Below are 22,813 nucleotides of genomic sequence, written 5' to 3' on the forward strand. Positions count from 1 at the left end.
GCATCCTGAATGGGGGCGGTGCTTAGCGACAACAAGAAAGCATCTGATTGGTCCGTGTCACTCTTTGGCTGCGTTCGCTACTTTATGATTGGTCGATAAAAAGTGTCTGTCAAAGGAAAGCAGGAAGTCCCGAAAACGAAAACAATTTGACAAAAACAACAAATCTGCACGTTTGTCGGGCTTATTGCTTAAAGAAAAAAAGTTAAGTGCGATTAAAGTGATATATATTTCACAGTCATTAAAAAAAAAAAATAAAAAAAAATCCATGTTTCATCTGCCACCTACCGGATGTTGTCGTGTACTAGACATTTGCCACGTTGCTGTAGAGACAAACGGATTTAAGGCTCCTCTCGCACCGGGGAGGATGCAGTTTACTTTCCTCAACAACACACACGGCTGTGGGTGGCGGACAACTCCAAGCTGCTAAACTAACACACACACACACCTGTCTGTGTGTCAGGTTTCTGTCAGGTGGAGTCTCCGCTGGCCCCGCGGCTGTAAAATGTTGACTGACATGATTTTGGAGGAGAGAGAGTTTGAGAAGAATGGAGAGTCTTGGTATGACCCGCAGGACCTTGAACACGGTAAGAGCTGCTCTGCTGTCTGGTCGCACCCTCAACTCTTGTCTCCCTGCGGCTGTAAACAGGCTGTGCAGGGATGGAAACAAAGTTGTGTTGTGATGTAGTGTTTTTCTTTTCCCTTTTTTTTTAACATGCAAAAACCAATATTGTTGTTGAAACTTGTCGGTGGGTGATGATGGGTTTATAGGGGTAATCCTCTGTAGGTATAATAAATAGGCTCAAATAAGTTTAGAAAAAAAAAAAAAAGTTGGAGAGAAGATAAAGTAGCCTAACGCCCTGCCACAAAATTTGTATTTTTCTGTGGACCTTTCTCTCATCTTAAATGTAAAACTTTTAGATCATTTTACCAACCTGTCAATTTCGATGGGAAATCTGAAACATAAAACGTTTGCTTTTTTTTAAAGATGTCAAGAGTTGAAAATTCATATAAGTTATAGCTGTTAAATAATAGCTAGTGTGGACAGAAGTAGATTTTTAATCTGGAACATGTTTACAGTAGCACACAAAGGATACAGTCAAGTAAAATACAAACAAATCTGCTTGAGCTCAGTAGAAATGTTGGCAGTAATCACAGCAGTAAACATGATGACTCACTGAGGGAGCCACATGTGTTGTTTTTATGTTTCTTCTTTGTTGCTTTGTGTGATGTTTTATTGTACATAATAACTATTTAAGACTTAGCCTATATTAACACCAATATTCCGCTTACTTCTGCTTTAATACCGTGAAGTTTAATGCTGATTTCCCCTGTTATGTGCGTTACCGTTGTGCACAATAACAGTTTAGTTAGTTGGCCAGTAAAGTCCAGCTAATTCAGTCACTCACCAGTGCTCAGAGATGAAATAGCCCTGAAGTCTTTAGGCGTCTCTTGTTGCACAGAATCACGCTAGTCATGGGGTAAAAGTGAAGGCATCCTGAGAGCTCTGTGGAGCCAGGATTTCCTGAGGCTACTGGTGCTGTGTTGATTGTTTTCGAATAAACTTGTTTCTCACAAATTGTAAATGCTGTTAACAAGACCAGGAAGGTGGGTTTGAGATAGACGTGATAGATAAGCATAAACTAGAACCAAAATCTTTAATATTTATTGAATGAAGTATACACATGGCTGATGGCCCTAGTGTAGGCCTACTAAACTGTATGTGAATCTTTCTTATCAGTATTAAGAATCCGATGAATATACAGCATGTTACATATTTTTTCCACAAGTAGGCCTACAGGTGTGTTACAATTCAAAGATAAGCAACAACAAAGAAATGAATATCGACAGATGGACAAGCTCTGAAAAATGCAATAGTACAGAATACAGATGGATTGTACAGCTGCAACCATCAGACTTCTAATCAATTAACTAATAGTAAAAGATAAATAAATCAAGTAAGTCTAAGTGATTACTGTAGCAGATTAGTCGCATCCTGTCAATGCTTCAGCCGAATAAAGTAATAAGTAAAAGCCTGATGAGAAGTCTGCTGTAGTTGTAGAAAAAAAGTCTTCACCGTGGCACTTTGATACAGCCAAGCTGCTGTCCAGACAGCGGTGATGTGTTGTACAGAGTGGTGGCAGCAGGCAAGAACAGCTTCCTGTAGCATTCCTCAGTGGAGCTGAGGAAAAGTGAACGTCCTCCTAAGTTATGAGAAGTATTCCTCACAGAGGATAACTGTTTAAGTGCAACATCCTTTCCTTCATGTTGTTATAGTGCATGCACGTCATGTTTGAGTTGAACATCCTTTGACATACATATTATATTTAATTGTGCACTTAGCAGAACCACATTTTAAGTCGTTTACTTCAGGAGTTTTACTGGACAAGATCCAGTTGGACAGCGTGTCACAAGGAGATCCCAAGGCACGCCTCGGATTCCTCTGTGATTCACCAGTGCCAAATGCTAGTAGTGTGAGACAATGAGTTGTGTGTTTGTGTGTGTGTGAAAGCTGCACTACCGTAAGTCTGTATCAGATGCCTGTGTTTGGGCATTGAAACTGTGTTGTATCTGGTGTTTATATTTTCTTTCCCCCACTGTGTCCTTTGACAGACCTCCATTTGGCAGCGGAGCTGGGGAAAACACTCCTCGACAGGAACCATGAGCTGGAGCAGGCCCTCCAGCAGATGTACTCCACCAACCACGAGCAGCTGCAGGAGATAGAGGTGAGTGATGAATGTTAGGAAGGAAGTGGAACCAATCAGACGACTGAGCTTGTGAGCGAGGCATATACAGTTCACCGTGTGAAACATGTATATATTGCATAATATCCTCTGCCTGTCCATGGTCTAGCCTGTGGATACATACACATAGTATACATAGTATGTGTAGTTTTATATGTATAGGTCTAAACTGGGAGACAATTCATTCAGACCAATCCCTTTAGAGGGATCTGAAAAGCTCTTTCACTGCAGCGGAAGTGCCATTGTGAATTTCTCTAAACTTTAAATAGGATGGAGTAGAAGCTAATCCTCACTAGTCTGACCTAGCGTGAGCCTTTGGCTCAGTGTGTCCTGTTGGCAGTATGTGCATCCACCTAGTTAAAGTAAAACTTTCACCAGCTGATTTGCCACTTTTTGCACTGTTCAAATAATTAGGATGATTTAAGGTTTTGATGTTCCTCTCATTTGTTGGCGTGCAACTAATTAAAAAGGGTTACCAAACTGTCGTATTTCAGCACAGTTCTTGGCCTGTGAGTGGGTTGTCAGGTAGAGCGAATAAATAAACATAATTGGGCCTTACATTTTAGTGTTCAGACATTTAATTTTGGCACACGCAGACAGTGCTGATCTATTTGAGTACGAGGACGTGGCATTCAGCAGGTCAACAACGATAAGAGCCTTAATTTGTTTACAGCAGTGAGAGGGGTTGGTGGCTTCAGGATTTATAGAGGTTGATATGATAATCCCCACACGTCTCTCTGACCCTCATCTGCATGCTCTGTCTGCTGCTGGTCTTACTCAGCACTGTCACAAAGCTGTGCATACACCAGAGAAAGTATATGTGAACACAATTATAAGTCAAATGCCATTCAAATCTAACCCACAGACTCATGTTATCATTCCCTTCCCCAGTGGTCAGAGTCCTTGTCCAGACTCTCAACTGGCAGCTTTTGTCTGTTTGGTGATAAAAGGTGACAGACTTGGATATGAAACCAAATGTAAAAATTAGTGAAACATGATATGCCATCCTTGTCTCTGCCCTTTCTTTGCAAAGGCTCTAAAAAACCTTGTGTATCTCTTGATACCATTGCTCTGGTCCATTTTTTATAATCCGTTAATGTGTATATTATTTTTCAATTGGTTTGTCTTATAAGTAATATTGTAATAGATTAAAAAAACAAAACAATAGTCTACCACAGTGTAAAACAAAGAAAAACGGTCCACTGCACACATTTGAGAAGCCGGAACCAACTGTTTCAGCTCTACTAAAGAGATTTAGTGAAAATACCACAAATAAATCTGGGAGACTTAACTTAAGCTAAAATGTTTTTTTCCACTTCTCTTGTGCACCAGTACCTGAGCAAGCAGGTGGATCTGCTGCGTCAGATGAACGACCAGCATGCCAAAGTGTATGAGCAGCTAGATGTGACTGCCAGGGATCTGGAGCAAGGCAACCGGAAACTGGTACAGGACAACCGCATGGCCCAGCAGAGGATCCAGAGGTTGGTCCTGCAGGCAAATTATATTTGGTGTAATTATTTATCCAGCTCACCAAAAAGCGGTTAATGTATCTATAAACCGTCTTTCCCCTACAGCCTAACAGAAACCATAGATGGGCTTCAGACCTACATGGAGGACCTGCAGACCCAGGTGGATGAGCTCAAGTCTGCCCAGGCTGAGAGAAACAAAAGAGAGCAGCGACGCAGCAGCCTCTCAGCACAGAGCGTGTCCTGTCTCAAGGAGCTGTATGACTTACACCATGACAGGTATTGCATGTGTGAGTGTAACTGCTCACACTCTGCTGTACATTGCCAGTAGCAGAGCTGCAGGATTTATTTTATTAGGTTTATGGGAAATGTACACAGACATTAAACAAAAGAATGTAAGTGTGTACCAGATTTAGCAGAGAGCTCATTTCCATCTTTAGTCCAGGATGTGTTTTATAAACTATTGCCAAACAGGAAATTACATGGTTGGTCTTGTCTGTATTGTGTGAGAAAGAGTCTGAGTTTCTTTGAAAAATTGTGGCACAGAATCTCTACAAGCTAAAATGTGTATGTGTACAGACATAGGTTGTGAGTTCCTGTCTGCTGTCTGGTATTTCAGTCCCTTGATGCTCACTGGAGACCTTCAGGTCACCCAGACCCAGAGCAGACTGCTTTAGACATAATCCAAAGGAGGAGTAGTTAATCCTCCCCTATTGTCAGCGACATACTACAGTAATACATACACACCACTGTAGCTTTAGCTTGCTGCTTTCATGCCATGTGTTTGGTGTGCTGTGTCACCCCAAAATTTGTACTACTCCCCTGTCTTTAATGTTAAATGCATTATGAAGATCTATATACCAACAGGCTTCGATGTGGAGTATTTAGCAGAAAGTCTTTATTTTCCTTGTCAGAGTATTGTTACTTTATAAATATTGTTGAGATAATGAGTTTTTCTGAAAGTGATGTATCTCAAATATTCTGGCTCAGGCACCTAGTCTACGACGGTCTCCATGTGGACGGACTCTGGTCGCCTCAGGGCTCTTCCTGTGACCGAGACAGATGCCAAGACCCAGAGGACGAGAATGTGGCTCTCCAAAGGTCTGTCCAGACACTTCAGGCCCAGATAGCTGCGGAGCGGAGCCGCAGGGAGGCTGCGGAGCGGGAGAATGAGTTGACATTAAGGGAAAACATTGACCTGGAGCAGAGGCTGTCCCTGCTGGCAGGCTGCTGGAACAGGCAGAAGGAGCTGGAGGCAGAAGTGGAACAGCTGCGGCTTCTATGGCGCGCTGACTGCGCCAAGAGGTTAGGACTGAATTATGTATGGACTATGTTCAAATTCTATTATCTTGGCTGTGTTTTTATGATTCCAACTGGTTATACACTTAATATTTTACATCACACGTATGGGCCACTTCCAGGTGTGAAATTTCCCATGACTTTTGAGACTCAAGCCTCTGTGTCCACCTCCACTCCCACCAGTGTCAGAAGACCAGAGCAGCTGCTGCTGCCTGATACAGTGTTCTTCGCCTCAGAAGAGAAACCCAGCCCAGGGCAGAGTGACGTGGAGGAGAAGGAGAAGGTAGAAAACGACGAGGAGCGGAGAAGGCGCAGCCGTCAGAGGAGCAACAGCGACAGCTTTTTGAAAGTGACAAACGACATTCGCCGTGGTCACGAGCAGCTGTGTATAAGGCGAGCAGAGGCAGTAAAACAGAGGGGCATCTCCCTGCTCAACGAGGTGGATGCACAGTACAGCGCACTGCAGGTGTTGTATTCAAAGCACATGTCTTACATTTTATGCACGAGAACTATTTTTTTGATCGATGGCCCTTTTTAATCTTTAAGTTACCGTGTTTACAAGAAAATGAATGCACTTTCCTAAGATATCTCTGTGTTATCTAGGTGAAATATGATGAGTTGCTGCAGCGATGCCAGCAGCCGACAGATGAACTCAGCCATAAAGCCGTCCAGACATCCAATAGTCCCTTTGCAAGCATCCGGACGCGCCGCCGCCTGTCCAGCACGCCTGCATTGTCCAATCTGGCAGTGGTCCTGGAAGACGGCCAGCAGCCTGAGTACAAGGCTCTCTTCAAGGAGATCTTCACCTGCATCCAAAAGACCAAAGAGGACCTCAGTGAAAACAAACGTCCAGGCAGGGAGAGTAAATCCCAGAGCCCGGCCTAACACTTGTATTATTCACACACGGGGACTTGCACTCCTTTTTTCATGGGAAAGTTTTTGACAAATGAGAAACTTTGAGGTGGCTTTGCAATAAAAATATCCAGAGGGTTGCAAATGCAATAAGCACACTCAGTCTTTGTGCGTCTAAGACATGCTGCAATCCTCTTATCTCCTGCCATGTTGATGCATCTACAGTCCTCTTCAGTCAGCACTGTTGCATTTACTCCGTCCTCGTCAAAAATCCAGTGTTATTAATTTGTAATTATGAAGCAGCTGTCTGATTTGACAAAGGAATACATTCCAAAGTACAATTATACATATCAAGAAAATTATAGATGGTAAAGTATTGTTCTATGGGGACATATTTGTAGCTTTATTAATATGTACTAACAGAGACTAATAAAAAGCACATGTGTAGTTTGACCATCAAATTTAATTTAAGTATTATGTCAAACTACAACAGTATTCAGTGTTAAACTCAGTATTATATAATGTAACATGTAACCACCTGATCATTTGGTGCTTGGAAGAGAAATACACGCGTTGAATATTGTTAGCATGTTGGAGTAAGTTGGAGACATAGCTGCTATACATACAGTAACTTATATAAACAGATATGTTGGAATGTTGTAATAGGATGGAAAACTGTAGCAATGTAATAACTAAAGACTCAGGAGTTTATGATAAATGGCTTAACAGCTAATGTGAGGTGGTTTGTGTAAGTCGGCAACAGTTGGTTCACCAGTTGAGGGTCATTGTAATGTTACCGGAGAGATTTCAGTGGACACTGGAATACTGTTTTTGGCGGTCTGTGCTTTCTGTTCTCATGTCTGCACACAGCTTAGGCTGCAATGAGTATCTTTATGCCAGTAGTACACATAACAGCCCTGCACTTTTTTTGACTGAATCACAGTTTGTGTTTTATTTATTCTTTTTAAATAAGTTTAGAGAAGAAAAAAAAAAGATATTTATTTTCTTTATTGCTAAATATTTCGAGCAAATTAGTCAGCTGAGAGTGACTGGAAATGAAATTAAATTTACACTGTGGTATTTTTCTGTGGTTGTAAATATTTGTTCTGACACAGATGATTGAGAAAAAATAATACAGATGGAAAGCACAAAAGAAATGTTCCCTTGTTCTTTAACAATTTCCTGTGCCTCACATAGTCACAATATTTTTCTGGCTTGGACGTTCATTTCTTTCAGTATGGGACAGAGATTTTGTTGACTGATTACATTTTTCAATAACTGTTTACTCTCGTAACCCTGTCATTCTAACTCTGAACTCCTAGAAATAAATGCTAAAGACCTCAGGTGTAAGTGGCTAAATTTAAACAGTTATGTATTTTCTATGTGATGTGATGCTCATGAGAAAAAAGATGCTTAACTGACAACGCTGATGTACTAAACATATAGTCGGCATTTAGCAATATTGTTTTTGAAGCTGTGAAGTGGACTGTGTACTGCTGCAGAAGGCATCACTGTATGATTACAGGTGTCCTCCATGATGACTAACATGTTTTTGCTTGCAACTAACTAGTAAAAACACTGATGCAGGAGCCTGTGGAGTGTTATCTGTGTGTAGCATCTGCATTATAACAACAACACTACTACACACACACACTGTGGAACGAGAGATTGCATTGATAGAGTCCCTGTGCACAGAGGTGTTTCAACCTGTCGAGCATAGTCTGAAAATTTCATCAGATAAAAAAAAATGAAATAGCTATAGAAACCAAGAGGTGTCCTACTTTCTCAAGACATCTGTCCCACAGTGCACTCAGTGGCCTTGCAAACAATTAATGGGGCTTTGTATCTTTTCATAATTGGGTTTTATGTAACTGAGATTTACCCCCTAACCCTGCTTTCGGCTAGCCCCAAATCCATTAAACCCCCAAACAAGGGGATTGCATACCCCACTCACCTCACGTCTTGGCAAGACCATAAGCATACACACAAATGCCCCAGCAAAACAAACAGCAGAAGTCTGCACTGGACTAATTATGGTACTGAAAATAGAAAAAGAAATCACACAAGTAAAGAGTAGTTGTTAAATTAACTTGTGTGGAAAGACACAAAATTATTAAATTGACTGCTGGTGACTGCGTGGAGGAGGTGGAGAGGCCACTGTCACAAATGGAAACTGGGCCTAATTGACTTCAACTCAGGGCAAATCCTCCACACATTCCTCTGAGTGGCGGCTCTGGAGCTCAGCCAGTCAGTCAGCCAGCCACACGTTCAGACCAACAGTGACCATCTGTGCTAGCAGCAATGGATTGTGGTAAAAAAATGTAACTGCTTTACAATAGGCTACTCAAATAATTGGTATACGTGAGTATTGCCAGGCACCGCATTCAACTGGCAGCTGAGGTTACTAGTGAGTTTGCAGATTACAGTAAGTTGTTTTTTTTTTACACAGAAAATAGTTAATCAGTCATGATTGCCATACATTTTTAAACAAACAAGTAATCAAACTGTTGAAATTAGTTTCACTTCGGCCTGCTACAGCATTGAAATGCCATTTACAGATGAATGCATCCAAGTCTCTTCACCACATTCACCAATCAGACACACATTCTACATCTGTTGCACAGTGTCCAATCATTCACACACTATTTTGGGACATTTTGGGTTGAAGGACACTTCTGCATGTGGACTAGAGAGGCCAGGGATAGATAGATAGATAGATAGATAGATAGATAGATAGATAGATAGATAGATAGACATCTCCTCCCCCCAAAAAGAAGAAAAATTGTGATCCTCATCATGTAGACTAATTGAAACATGACTACCGCCAGGCACAGTGGTAGCGTGGCCGAGTGGTCTAAGGCGCTGGATTTAGGCTCCAGTCATTTCGATGGCGTGGGTTCGAATCCCACCGCTGCCAATACATTTACTTTTGCGTATCTGTCTCAACCCTAATAACGAGCATAAACAAATCCGCGGTGTCTGTGGTGTCATGCGTTAACAAGACGACGCATACACCCCGTACGCTGGTGCCCCGCTGGCCCTTTCTGCTGCTCCTCTTTGGCTGCTACACATTACGAGGACCCACCGCCAGCAAAATCCATGGAAGTGCAAGCGCTCCCCCTTGTGGTAGCATACAAGCGCACAAAAAACACCATCTCCTCAACACGTCGTGCTGTGTTGCCTAGTAGGCGGGTACATATATGAAAAAAAACCACCTAACCCTAAAAAAATTCTAACAAAAGGTTTCTCAGCTGTTTTTTATAGTATTAGATGTCCTTAATAACATACTAAAAGTTTACCAAAATTTGACCACTAGAAAGGTGTTATTTTCAAGATGGCGTCCAAGATGGATAGGAAGCCTGAGGAGACACCACAGGTGAATAGGGTAAAATTTTTAACTAACAGATATCACCATGAAACTTCCCAAGTTTATCACTTACATTAAGACAAATATTTTTTGTATTACAAGTTTTGTCAAATTGTATGTTTAAATATGTAAATTAGGCAATATCTAATTAAATATGCGCCAATTTGCATATCTGAACAATGGATAAAAGCCACTTTCAAAATTCTTGTTTTATTTTGTTGACATACTAGAGTCAGAAGTTTTTACAGAGGGGATTTTGGATATCTCTCTTTATCACTCTGTAAATGAGAAAATACTATAGCCCTAAAAATTCAAATATCGTCGTGTTTTTAGGAGTAAAATGTTGTATAAGAGCCCGAAATCTCCACTTCAGCAGCACTTACAGACACCAAACCTTCCAGTTTGATCCCTTTCTATATTCTGAAGGTTTTTACAGAGGGGATTGTTGATATATCATTCATAGCCTGATTTATACAACATTTTACTCCTAAAAACACGACCAACTTGAATTTTTAGGGCTGGTGACAATATTTTCTCATTTACAGAGTGATAAAGAGAGATATCCAAAATCCCCTCTGTAAAAACTTCTGACTCTAGTATGTCAACAAAATAAAACAAGAATTTTGAAAGTGGCTTTTATCCATTGTTCAGATTTCGGATATGCAAATTGGCGCATATTTAATTAGATATTGCCTAATTTACATATTTAAACATACAATTTGACAAAACTTGTAATACAAAAAATATTTGTCTTAATGTAAGTGATAAACTTGGGAAGTTTCATGGTGATATCTGTTAGTTAAAAATTTTACCCTATTCACCTGTGGTGTCTCCTCAGGCTTCCTATCCATCTTGGACGCCATCTTGAAAATAACACCTTTCTAGTGGTCAAATTTTGGTAAACTTTTAGTATGTTATTAAGGACATCTAATACTATAAAAAACAGCTGAGAAACCTTTTGTTAGAATTTTTTTAGGGTCAAGTCATATTTGTACCTGACTATAGTGTTTTAAATTTAAAAAGATATTCTTTCCCTCTTTCCTTTGAGTGTAGGAAATTAGGATTTTAATTATTTCCTTGTTGTAGATATAAAATGATCATTGGCATTCATTGTTAATGCTTTTATTTCTAAAAGTTTACAAAATGACCACTTAAATATTAATTAAGCACTACAGATGCAAATTTCAACAAGTCTTTATCATAGAAACTGCATGCTTTTCATACAATCAATGAAAATGTAAATATTGGTAATCCAAAGTTATATTTATTTTTTTCATATTAACGAAATCATAGCTTTATCAACTCTAACAACAATTTCATCATTCATCATTCATCATCATTTAAAATTAGACACCACATATACCCATGTCATAACAGAGGAGGCAAGACAGTAAATGTAAATCAAAGGAAGACTGCTTAACTTTAAAAACATACTGTATATCTAAGGTAATAATTTATCTGTTATCAATGGTGGAAATAAACCATCACCTTCATGAGAAAAAAATAGAAGCAAAAACGTTTATTTTTAATTTTATATCCTAACAATAAATCACATTGCCTGAGACAGTTTATAGTCCCGCCACCCATCCAGTAATCTACCAAAGATCGGTCAGTTCAGACAGAATATGCAGGACAACATTAGAAGCACCAGACTGAAACCCATCAGCAGCAGCAAGATGAGGTGCTGCGAGGACCAGGAGAGGTTGAAAAGAGATAAGGTGGAGCGAGGCCGACGGGACTTCAGGTACTGCTCCACAGAGTCCGCCAGGCTGTAGGGCTTCGGACAGTAACCCAGCTCTCGATGGGCCTTGTTGATCCTGAAAGTGTGGTTTACTGCAATGGTCCTCACCTGCAGTGGAAAGTGAGGTTTTTTAAAAATTATTATTTATTTATCACAACAGAAACCATCTCTATCGAGCTCTTCAGCTGCTGCAGACAAGGTCAGACCAAAAGGCAAAGGCCAGTTAGGCTAATGGTTCAGATTAACCTCTGATACCCTTCTGATAACTTGGTTTTACGTTCTGATACTGTAGCATGTGACGGATGGATGCCTCCTGTTACTGCATCTTCTTACTGTCTGGGGATAAGGTATCTGCATGAGAAGTACACGCAGTGAATAAAGTGCCCATAAATGTCTCAGTGAGACAAGAAGAGTTCTTTAAAGCTCTTATCCAACACAGTCAGTTCACTTCTTGTCTTAATGTAAACCTGCTTCAGTCTGCACACTGCTGATCCTATGAGCTCTCTCTCACTCTCTTATGCCCAAGTGTATTTCCTCCCAGTTGTATAAAGTGTACAAGGCTGTGGATGCAAACTGTACTTGTAGGATGGTTTTGATCTTTTTGTTGGATTTCTTGACAATGTGATGCTCGAGTCTAGGTATCATCCATATTGTAGACTCATCACCAGACTTGTCCTTTAAACTAACTGTAAAAAACACTTCAGTGTCAGATAGTTCAGCACTGAACCATGGCTTGACATTTGAAACTGCATCTTCTACAGTAGCACGCATTTACATTTACAGCTGGAATTTATGCACGAGAGGAAAAAGGCATCTGCATGTCTTGCAACGGTTTAACCTGAGAGTTGGCAGGATCATTTGAGCCTGGGCCGAGAGTTTTCCTGACTCCGCTCACCATGGCAACAGCCATCGTACTGAGGTCACTTCCTGTAAACCTCATCTTGAACTTCCTGTTCTGACCCAATGCGGTTTATGTTTTATTCAAAGGACAATCATCGATCCCCCAGCCAGCAGCTGTCTGACAGCATGAGCTCCAGGTGCAGGCCCTCGACACTCAGCTTTAGTTTCTGGCTCATCACTCATTCATGAGGACCTTACAGGTCGCAGCGGAGGCTCCTTGGCATGTAGCGTAAAGGCCTTCAGTCTGATAATGTATAATTACTGTGTTTTCATGGAGATAGAGACCAGCAAATAGCATTAAAGAGCCCTAGTGACCATGACAGCTTTGAGATTTCATGCCAAAATCTTTGAATCATTCAAGACTCACTTTGGTTTTCCATAATTCGTGTGCAAGGTATAGCATCAGACTAGGGGGGTGGGGGTGGGCGGGGTGATAGGAAAATACCTAATGAAGTCTGTCTTCGCTGCTGAGGGAGAGACTTAAACAAGAATCTACTCATTAGTGAGCAGGTAACTTAATCTCCAGGACACAGGACACATACTTTCATTTAGTCATGCGTGCTGTTCACACAAAGCTCCACAATGTGTAACTTTCAACACCACACAATCACATCTTTGTCAACTATAAACGTGTCTCAAGGTCCGACAACTAATGACAAATGTTGGGTATAAAAACTGGATTAAAATCGTGCTCCAGCAGAAAAAAAAGGCAGGATCTCCAGATTTCATTCAAAACCCGACAAGCAAGGGAGAGTTTAAAAGAGACAGACTGGAGGAAGCTTAATTACCTCACTTCTGGTAAAAAGGAGAGGCACTGTTATCACCGGTCGTAGAGCTAAATGCAGGTATTCCACCAGGATGGCTTGAAACAGAGGATAAGTCAGTGTAGTAAAAAAAAACATCAACATCAAATTTCAAAACAAATGTGTTACAAGGGGATATTTAGAAAAGGCGTAAATCAAATGAGGAAAAGCAGTACCTGCTGAATAGACCAGTGAAACAGGAAGTTTTATCAATGGTCTGCTGTAGCCCAGCCTTTCAAACTGCAATAGAAAAATGCAAAAGAAAGTGAAGTAATTAGCGAAGTAATTGAAGTTAATCTTTCTGTACTTACCATTGAAATGTATTAGGATAAGGATAACTTTATTCTATTTTTTTCACTATTCTCAACAAATCCAATGTAAATGCCACACCAGACAGACTATCCCCATCCAAAGTGATTAATTTCTTCTAAAAAATCTTTAAAGGGGCAGTGCGTGGCGCATTGGTTAAATCAGCCGTCCCATGTAGAGGCTACAGTCCTTAACGCAGGCGTCCCCGGTTCGAATCCCACATCGGGCAGACCTTTCCTGCATGTCATTCCCCCTCTCTCTGCCTCCCCCTTTCCTGTCTATCTCACTATGTACTGTCAAATAAAGGCAAAAAAGCCTAAAAAAATAATAATAATAAAAAATCTTTAAAAACAGGTCAGAGAGATAAAGTTTCAGTTCTTAAAGGCCCAGCAACTGTCTGAAACACTGTCATTTTTTATTTATTTATTTTTAACCAATTTTTAAAAATGGCACCAGGAGTGCTTTTAATGGGGGACTATTTTAAGCTGCCGATTAATACACATTTGGTGCAGGAGTGAGTATTTCCAGTAGATGGAGTGGTGACGAAGGAACGTGTCAGTCAGTGTGATTTTTTTTTTTTTTTTTTTTTTTTTTGGTGGAGATCTATGACACCGAGAGATAAGGTAAAGACAATGACTGTTAATAGAGGCAGTGAACGGATGGTTTTGGTGTCTGTAAACATGGTTTATCACCTGCCTTGTTCTGTAACTCACCAGAGGTGTCAGCCACTCGAAAAGATTGACTGAGACTCCATCATTGATGAAATAGGCCTGTCCACTCTGCAAAGGAACAGAAATGATTGTGTTAATGTCCAGTTTAGTCTGTGTGGGTCTTTTAGTTCTCCACAGTCCTGTGATCAGAGGGATGTGTGGGTGTTCATGCTGCTGTCACTCACAGCCACACAGCTCCCCTTCGGTGTGAGAGCCTCCGCTGCCAGAGAGTGAGCCAGCACCAGGTTGTCTACGTGGACCCAGTTCATCCTGGCCTGGGGGTCCCCGAACCTGAAACTGAACAACCGGCGCTCCACGTTCACCTGAGACAAAGAAGGTCGACAGTTTGATTTTATTGTGCGTGTTTTTTGTTTGCTTTGTTTGGTTTCACATTTTTATTTTATTTTTATTTTTTTCATTAAATGGGAACTGGTCTCATAATCAGACTATAACCAATGGTAGGTTAAATGAGAGAGACAGTCTTAAAGACTTTGTAGATTATTTGTTACAACTGTGTTAGTAATTCATCCAAGTATAAATTAAAAATCAGTTTTCAGCGAGATAAAGTGCACTTGTGATTGGTGATTTACGATTTACTATTATCACAACTTTACTTCATCTTCAAGGTAAGATTATAGTTATCTCCGGAGCAGAGCCCATTTTAATACAATAAAAAATTGTTGTTCAAATTGTTTCACTAAAGTTCACTATTAACAATATGATGTCTATTATTTTGTAATAATACAGTAGACATCAAGAAAGTGACTCAAGTCTAAAATTGTACTCCAGAGATTTTCTCAACTGAAATGAATGTCCTTATAAATATTAAAACTTGACGTAAGCTTATATTTTGGAAAGATAAGTATCAAGAATTTGTAAATAAATCTTCAAACATATTTACTTTTGTACCTTTGTACTAATTGACCCTGGGCTACAGAGTCAGTTTGACCTGCAGCATATTAAAGTCGGCTCTCGTGGCCACTTGGCCGACAATATACCCCAAACTGGTGCCTTGTAGAGGAAAGACTGGAAGAAAAGCTGGCTGTAACTGGATACCTGGAGAACTCCATCAATAATGTAAACACTTCAGGCTGGACTACGCTCTGCCAGGGAGGCATCAGACTCTGCAAGATGTGCATTTTTTCCCAGTGCCAACACACAACGGATTCATCTTTATTACAGGACAATGTACGTTCTTGTTTGAGTTAGTCCCTCACCATCACTCTGTGAAGATGTCTCCTCTCTCCTGGTCCATAGATACCACATGGCCGCAGGACACAGGTCCGCAGCAGTTCTCCTCCTGCACAAGACAAAATACAAACTTTCACCAATCATGTACTGTTAATTTTCTGACACTTAAAGCAACATAGAGGTCTCCTTCTTATATCGAAAGTGAAATTAAGCATTTTTGCTGCAGCAGCCAGTATCAGCATGGGCATATATTTCTTAGCATAGAAAGAAACGTGGTAAGAATGACCAACCTGGCAACTACAGTACTAATATAAAAACACGTGTTCCATATAGGAGACACTCACCGCTGAGGTAGAAGACGTTTTTATATCTTTATATAAAGTTCTAGGAGGTTTTGAGTACTAAAAGTAAATGCTTTTGTTCTGCTCTTGTAGAACTTGTGTTCTATACCCTGTGAGTAATATTTTTTATTTATTTTTAAATTATGATATGATAATTAGAAAATCATTTGATTATTTAGTCCATGAGTGGTACCTAAGACATAATGGAGGAGGAGTAAAGAAGAAAAAAACACAATATTATTGTATTGTACATATGAATATTATATTATATTATTATAAATAGGTTTATTTCCAATATTTACTTTTTTTTCCTTCTTTTTTTCCCTTCTATTGGATTTTATGTTGTATTTAATGCAACCATTGCTCAGTCACATCTACAACTACGTTTTTGTGTGATGTCACTAAGTTTGGACACCATTGGGCTTTCGATGATGCATCACATTTTTTAAAATAAATTATGCAGATTTTTTTTTTATGTAAGATTTTAATCTGAAAACTGTAGTTGTAACTGTAGCTCTCAAATCAGTCTACTGGAGAAGAAGATACAGAGACATCTCCTCACTCCTGCTTGATTGATATACATAGGGTGATGGTCACTGTTAAGGTGTAGGGTTACAGTGGAGGAGGGAATGAGAGGCTTCACACCTGCTAATGCAAAGCAACGTAAAACCCATTACAATGCATTAGAAGATTGCATCTGTGTGTGTGTGTGTGTGTGTGTGTGTGTGTTTCATTTCTAGAGTCACATAACTGTCGCACTCTTTGGTTCTGTTTTGTCCAGCTCTAAAATTAAACCAGTGTCGCTGTCTGTATTGGATTGCACGCTGAGTTTCCATGGCTACCACAGCCATACTCTCTCCCGTTGTCATTATTTCAAACCAATACACAAAAACATTTTTACACAGAGAGCAAAAGATAGGATTGCAACCCACTTTTCATGAAGCTCTATGATTACACCGTCATCATCATCATCATCACACACACACACATATGGATCATTTCACACCTTTCAGGGCACATCCGTTGGCTGAGAGGACCATCTGCTCTGCAATCGCTTTAGTTCTGGAGTAGTGGTCAATGTGCTGGAACAGAGACAAACAAAACTTATCCCAACGCTTGTTACTAAAAAATAAGTGCAAACAACACACAACAATTCATGGGTTGTTCCTATTTTTACCCACCACATTGGGGGGCACGAACGGCACCAAATCCTCATCACCATCCTCAATTGGTTTCCCCACAAACACCACGTTGATGGTACTGGTGTACACCAGCCGCGGGATGCTCCTCTCCTTACAGACTGAGAGAGAGCAGATCAAGTGCTGGTGCAATAAAAGGCGGGGTAAATATTGAAAATACATTTCATTAATGTGCCTCCAGTGTATACAAAATGACAGACAGGAATCAGGATTTGATCAAATCAAATGGGATATGTTGCAGATTCAGCAAAAGTAACTTGAAGGATCATATTAAGTTGAGATAACCTTTCTAATACAGTGAGGAATTTGTTGCCCTTTTGGGTCATATTTTGGGAGGATCTCGTATTTTCAGTGTTCAAATGAAGTTCAGAGATTTTCACAGTGCATGTATTCTTACCATTTATAACATTATTTGTTCCTCCAACATTGATTGACTCCACCTGCTCTTTCTGCAGCTGAAGGCAAAGAGAAATGGATGAAATCGTTCAATTGTTTTACTTTTTAGTTAATAGTTAAGTTAGAGTTAATACTCTGAAGGTCATATAAGTTCAGAACTTGCAGCACTTTATTATTTAATGAAAATCTTTGCTTTTGACTCTTTGTTTGAATGATCAAGTGGTGAGAAGGTGCTAAAGAGGGCATGAAGGGAAGTCACCTGTGCTGGTCCAGACATGCCGTAAGACGCTACGTGGAATATACAGTCGACCCCCTCACACACTTTATAGAGGGAGGTATAGTCTCGGATGTCGCTCTAAGAAGAGAGAAGAAAAATCACCCTCAGTTAATTAAACCAACTCTACAGACATTAATGACATGTCCATCTATGAGAGAAGACATTTGGTGGTCAGGTGATTGTAAAGTATTGATTTTAATCATGACTATGATTTGTTATTAATAACTGACATACATTTGCAGTGTATTCTCAACACAGCATTAGCAGTTTAAGTAACACAATACATCAATAACCACCTCATGAAAGGACAGTTATAATTAAGGTAAGTGTGCCATGAGGGCTGCAGGTGAAACCTGAATCATGTCTCCGCCCTCTCCGACCCAGTCAGCAGCTGGCCAACTGAGGCGGATCACTCAGCTATGTCTGTTTCCAGCCAGCACGTAGACTGATGCAACGTAACACTATTTTTAAGTCTGCTGGGAGCACTGGGAGCATTGTACTGTGTATTTCAGGTCATTTATACCCCAGACCTATTACCCCAGAAGTGAAGCACCATGTACTGTACCACTATACACTGTCTGTGATACAATGTAAAAACAGAAGAATGTTAGAAAACTGAGATTTTCCTTTTTTATTTCCCAATATGATTACTGAAGGTGTCAGGTATTTAAAGCAGATATCAGTGGAATGTTTTTGTTAATATAAGTCCTAAATAGTCCTATTTTCCGTCAGCAATCACTTACATGAAGTATTTCAGCCTAAACACGAGTCTCTCCGTCACTCTGCTCTGCTGTAACCCGAGGAGAAAATTTTCCTTGTGGGATACAAGTGTTATCCAATGAGGAGAGAGAACGGCATGAAGGGCTGTGTGTGCAGCCAAGGGATGCGCGTGAATGTGGTGACGTAGCACGAGGACCAATTGATGCCTGACAAGGGCGGGGGCTGCTAACTCATGGTGCGTTCAAAGAAACTCGTACTTTGTGTTTTTCCTTCCTGTGAAGTCATACCAGTTCGATCTGGTACGAGTTCACGGGTCGGAAGTTACGAGTGGCCGTTATAGGGAACTTTCACAGACAACAGGATGGTAAAAACACGAGCTACGGGTTACCTGGAACGCTACCAAGTCGTAGTTGTGACTTGAAGCTGTAACTTACGGTTTCAAAAGCCTGCCTTGAACGCAGCATTAGCCGAAACGGCCGTGAAGCTGATATCTGCTTTAACAATCAACCCCCAGTACAGAGAAGGTTTTAGGACTTCACTTCGGGTGGCTACCAGAGAATAATAATATAATAATAATATTCTTATTTGCAGTGAGCAGAATAAGTCAAGCTGTCAAGTACTGTATTCAAGTATTCAGTTTTATCTTGTTTAAACAGATAAGATAAAGAAAAAATCTGGTTTAAGTTGTTAATTAGCAAATATTATTCGGTAACACTTTACTTGAAGGTATCGTCATAAGAGTGACATGACACTGTCATAAGACTGACATGACACAGTCATGAACGTGTCATAAACATTATGTCAATGTCATAACATTGTCATTAAAGCAGATATCAGCTTCACGGCCGTTTCGGCTAATGCTGCGTTCAAGGCAGGCTTTTGAAACCGTAAGTTACAGCTTCAAGTCACAACTACGACTTGGTAGCGTTCCAGGTAACCCGTAGCTCGTGTTTTTACCATCCTGTTGTCTGTGAAAGTTCCCTATAACGGCCACTCGTAACTTCCGACCCGTGAACTCGTACCAGATCGAACTGGTATGACTTCACAGGAAGGAAAAACACAAAGTACGAGTTTCTTTGAACGCACCATGAGTTAGCAGCCCCCGCCCTTGTCAGGCATCAATTGGTCCTCGTGCTACGTCACCACATTCACGCGCATCCCTTGGCTGCACACACAGCCCTTCATGCCGTTCTCTCTCCTCATTGGATAACACTTGTATCCCACAAGGAAAATTTTCTCCTCGGGTTACAGCAGAGCAGAGTGACGGAGAGACTCGTGTTTAGGCTGAAATACTTCATGTAAGTGATTGCTGACGGAAAATAGGACTATTTAGGACTTATATTAACAAAAACATTCCACTGATATCTGCTTTAAGTGTCATTCGGTTAACCCTAACCTTAAACCTAACCCTACAAAAATCGAATGACACTTAATGACAAAGTTATGACATTGACAAAGTGTTACCTATTATTCTTATCTGCAGTTAGCAGAATGAGTGTCAAGGTAGTATTCCATTTTATCTTGTTTAAGATAAAGAAAAAAACTTGTGTAAGTTGTTAATTAGCTAATATTATTCTTATTTGCAGTTAGCAGAATGAGTGTCAAGCTGGTAAGTATTCAGTTTTATCTTGTTTAAACAGATAAGATAAAGAAAAAAACTTGTTTAAGTTGTTAATTAGCAAATATTATTCTTATTTGCAGTTAGCAGAATAAGTGTCAAGCTGGTAAGTATTCAGTTTTATCTTGTTTAAACAGATAAGATAAAGAAAAAAACTTTAATTAGCAGTATAGCAGAATAAGTGTCAAGTTGTAAAGTTTTTTTTAAATCTTGTTTAAACATGAAACCCAACTCCATCTGACTGTTAATGTTGTAAAGACAGGGCGTATCAATTGAAAACAAACCTAAACAAATGTAATAATTGTTGTATTAATAAAAGTAAGAAAAAACATTCAATAGTTGATCTTTCTGGTTTGCAAAGGGGGTCCCTGGCCAGAAGCTAATGCTATTTGGGGGGCTTGGCATGGAAAAGTTTGGGAACCCCTTGTTCAACATGTGCAAAAAATATTTAAAAGACGTTATCAGTGAACGCAGAGAAAAATGAATAACCAATGCAACTGTATCTACTCAACAATTAGACTGGGGAAAAAAAGCACTTTGTTTCATAAAGGAAATCTACAACGGCACAGCAGGGCATAGTGAGGTTCCTCTCCACTGTCCCATACCTGATAGAAGACTGCTCCATCGGGGACATCACAGGGAGGCGGGCTCATGTCCAGAAGGATCACAGACATCCCCTGACGGGCCAGTTCCGTCCCCAGCCTGAAACCAAGGTATCCGCCTCCACCTGTCACCACCACCTTCCCTGTGGAGTTGCCCCGAGCCAGAGCCACCTCCTCCTCCAGTCTGGAGGCCGGGCACTCTGGGCTGCTGCAGCCGGCCGCCGTGGCTCCATTTACCCTGTGTCGCATGGCCACAGCCGGACTGGAGACAACAGCCGGGGCTGGTTGGTGGTTTGCCCACGGCTGGTGGGGCAGGCGAGGGAGGTTGTGCATGTGATGCCCACCGGCCTGCAGGCGACAAAGTGGGGTGCTGTGGCACGGAAGCTGCTTCACCTGGCACATGGAGCCTCCACTCTCACTCATATTGGGACCACACAGCTCCATAGACTTCCTGATCGTTAGAAGGAGGGAAAAGTACCATTAAAGTTTGACCTGTGAAGCTCAGTCTCACATTACCAGCTTATTTAAGATCTTAACACTGCGTAAAATGACCCAGAACCCAGAGATATCGTTGCCCAGTTATTTTTTTTAACTATGACCCTATGATTCAATCTGAGCTGAACATGCCCCGATCATGGCACTGTAACATGTCACATCATATATCATATACATGATACAGATACTTATATAATAGAATCTAAAATGGATTTCTCCAGGTTGCTGAGGTTTGACACAATATATGAAGACTTTTGACTTTTGATGCAAACTTGGCCTGACTGACCTGAATTTATTTAACTTGGTAATACACAGAGGCATAGACCTTGTTAACAATAAAGCTCCCAATGTGTAGAGGTTACAGTCCTCGCTGCAGTCAGCCCCGGTTCGAATCCTGCATGGGGTGGCCCTTCACTGCATGTCATATCCCCTCTCTCTGCCTCCCCATTTCTTGTCTGTACTATCCAATAAAGGCATAAAAAGCCCCAAAATATACTTTAAAAAACCAATAAAGCAGAGCAGAGGATAAAGGTCCTAGATACAAGAAACAACAACGCTCACATGAAAGGGTCGGAAAGCACAACAAAAATGTAAAAGTGCCAAGAAATACCAGCAGACAGAGAGCACAGTAGCATCTTCATCTTTTAAAGTATTTTTATGAATTGTGTATTTTATTCTTTGTATAATTTGTCATGCTTTCCTTTCTTCTTTTTAAGGCTGCTGTCATGAACTAATTTCCCCTCTGGGATAAATAAAGTATAATCAAATAAAACCATACAAACATTCATAATAATAAAAAAAATACTTTAACAATAATTAAAGTATTACAATAAGGGTGTTCAGATCAGCTAACACATGAATATCTGAACCTTAAGGTTCTGGACTTCATCTGCATCATGAGTTTATAATAACTGACCACCGCTTGTTAATGGGCTTTAAAAAAGTAAATTGGGACTGAACTTGAAAGAATGCCAGAACAGCTATTTAGTAGGCTAATTATTATATTAATTAAACTAATGAATAAGTGTTGTGTACAATCTTTAGAAGACTTTTCACACAACCATAAGATATTATTTACATTTTGAGAATGTAATGAGAAATTGTTCCGCCGGACACAGGAAGAGCAGTGAACTGAGACACTGGGAGCTTCCGCTACAAACAAGCTTAAAATAAAGACTTACTCAATTTGTTTCGGAACAATTTCTCATGTCGGGGCTTCAATACAAGAGGGTCGTTACAGACGAGCACTATAGAGGTATTTGGATGTTTTTTGGTGTGTCTTTTTGGACGAAGAAAGTTGGTATCCATTGACAATCCTTATATGGACAAATACTGCTGCGCGGACCCCCCCCACCCCCCACCCCCGTAACTCAGTGAAGGAACGGAGGACTCTGAGGGTGAGTAGATAATGAGTGAAATTTGAATTTTGGGTGAACTATCCCTTTAAACTTAAACTTAAAGGGATAGTTCAACTTTTTGTCAAATTGGCCCGTAATCCCTATAGTTTTAGGAGTAGGTTTGTTACCTTTAATCGTCAGTGCAAGCTATTTTTAGAACAGGAAGCAGAGCCGTGAGCTGCTCAGAGCTACTTTACGGAGGCTAATGGAATTTCTTGGTTTCCCTCATCAAACTCATCAAATACACAATTCAACAACTAACATACAAACATAAATGTACAAGTTTACAAAACTATGTTACACATACAAAACCCTGTTTTCAAGTAGGCTACACCGTTTTGAATGATATAATATTCCTCACAAACCTGTCAAAATTTCTTAAATTAATT

General features: G+C 40.3%; 2 protein-coding genes across 2 annotated transcripts; one reads left to right on the forward strand and one right to left on the reverse strand.

Moving 5' to 3' along the window:
- The first annotated feature begins 365 nt into the window (after positions 1-365).
- cdr2a (cerebellar degeneration-related protein 2a) lies at positions 366-6,625 on the forward strand. The gene is made up of 7 exons (XM_083976398.1): positions 366-584; positions 2,611-2,723; positions 4,074-4,222; positions 4,316-4,486; positions 5,198-5,512; positions 5,690-5,972; positions 6,110-6,625. The coding sequence occupies exons 1-7, from the start codon at positions 503-505 to the stop codon at positions 6,389-6,391; spliced, it is 1,395 nt and encodes a 464-aa protein (XP_083832524.1). The 5' UTR covers positions 366-502; the 3' UTR covers positions 6,392-6,625.
- Positions 6,626-10,969: 4,344 nt separating this feature from the next.
- Positions 10,970-20,976, reverse strand: sdr42e2 (short chain dehydrogenase/reductase family 42E, member 2; the record flags this gene model as incomplete). Its single annotated transcript, XM_083977569.1, has 11 exons — positions 10,970-11,574; positions 13,155-13,228; positions 13,346-13,409; positions 14,192-14,257; positions 14,374-14,511; positions 15,406-15,488; positions 16,727-16,802; positions 16,902-17,020; positions 17,317-17,374; positions 17,575-17,670; positions 20,536-20,976. The coding sequence occupies 11 exons, from the start codon at positions 20,974-20,976 to the stop codon at positions 11,335-11,337; spliced, it is 1,455 nt and encodes a 484-aa protein (XP_083833695.1). The 3' UTR covers positions 10,970-11,334.
- Positions 20,977-22,813: the final 1,837 nt, after the last annotated feature.

The sequence above is a fragment of the Trachurus trachurus genome (genome assembly GCF_905171665.1).
Source record: "Trachurus trachurus genome assembly, chromosome: 8".
Lineage (NCBI taxonomy): Eukaryota > Metazoa > Chordata > Actinopteri > Carangiformes > Carangidae > Trachurus > Trachurus trachurus.

Excerpts from the sequence above, each read along its gene's own strand:
- cdr2a (XM_083976398.1), top strand. The coding sequence starts at position 503 with ATGTTGACTGACATGATTTTGGAGGAGAGAGAGTTTGAGAAGAATGGA. Across the intron at positions 585-2,610 it reads CCCGCAGGACCTTGAACACG|ACCTCCATTTGGCAGCGGAG; the intron begins GTAAGAGCTGCT and ends GTCCTTTGACAG. Across the intron at positions 5,973-6,109 it reads CACAGTACAGCGCACTGCAG|GTGAAATATGATGAGTTGCT; the intron begins GTGTTGTATTCA and ends TGTGTTATCTAG.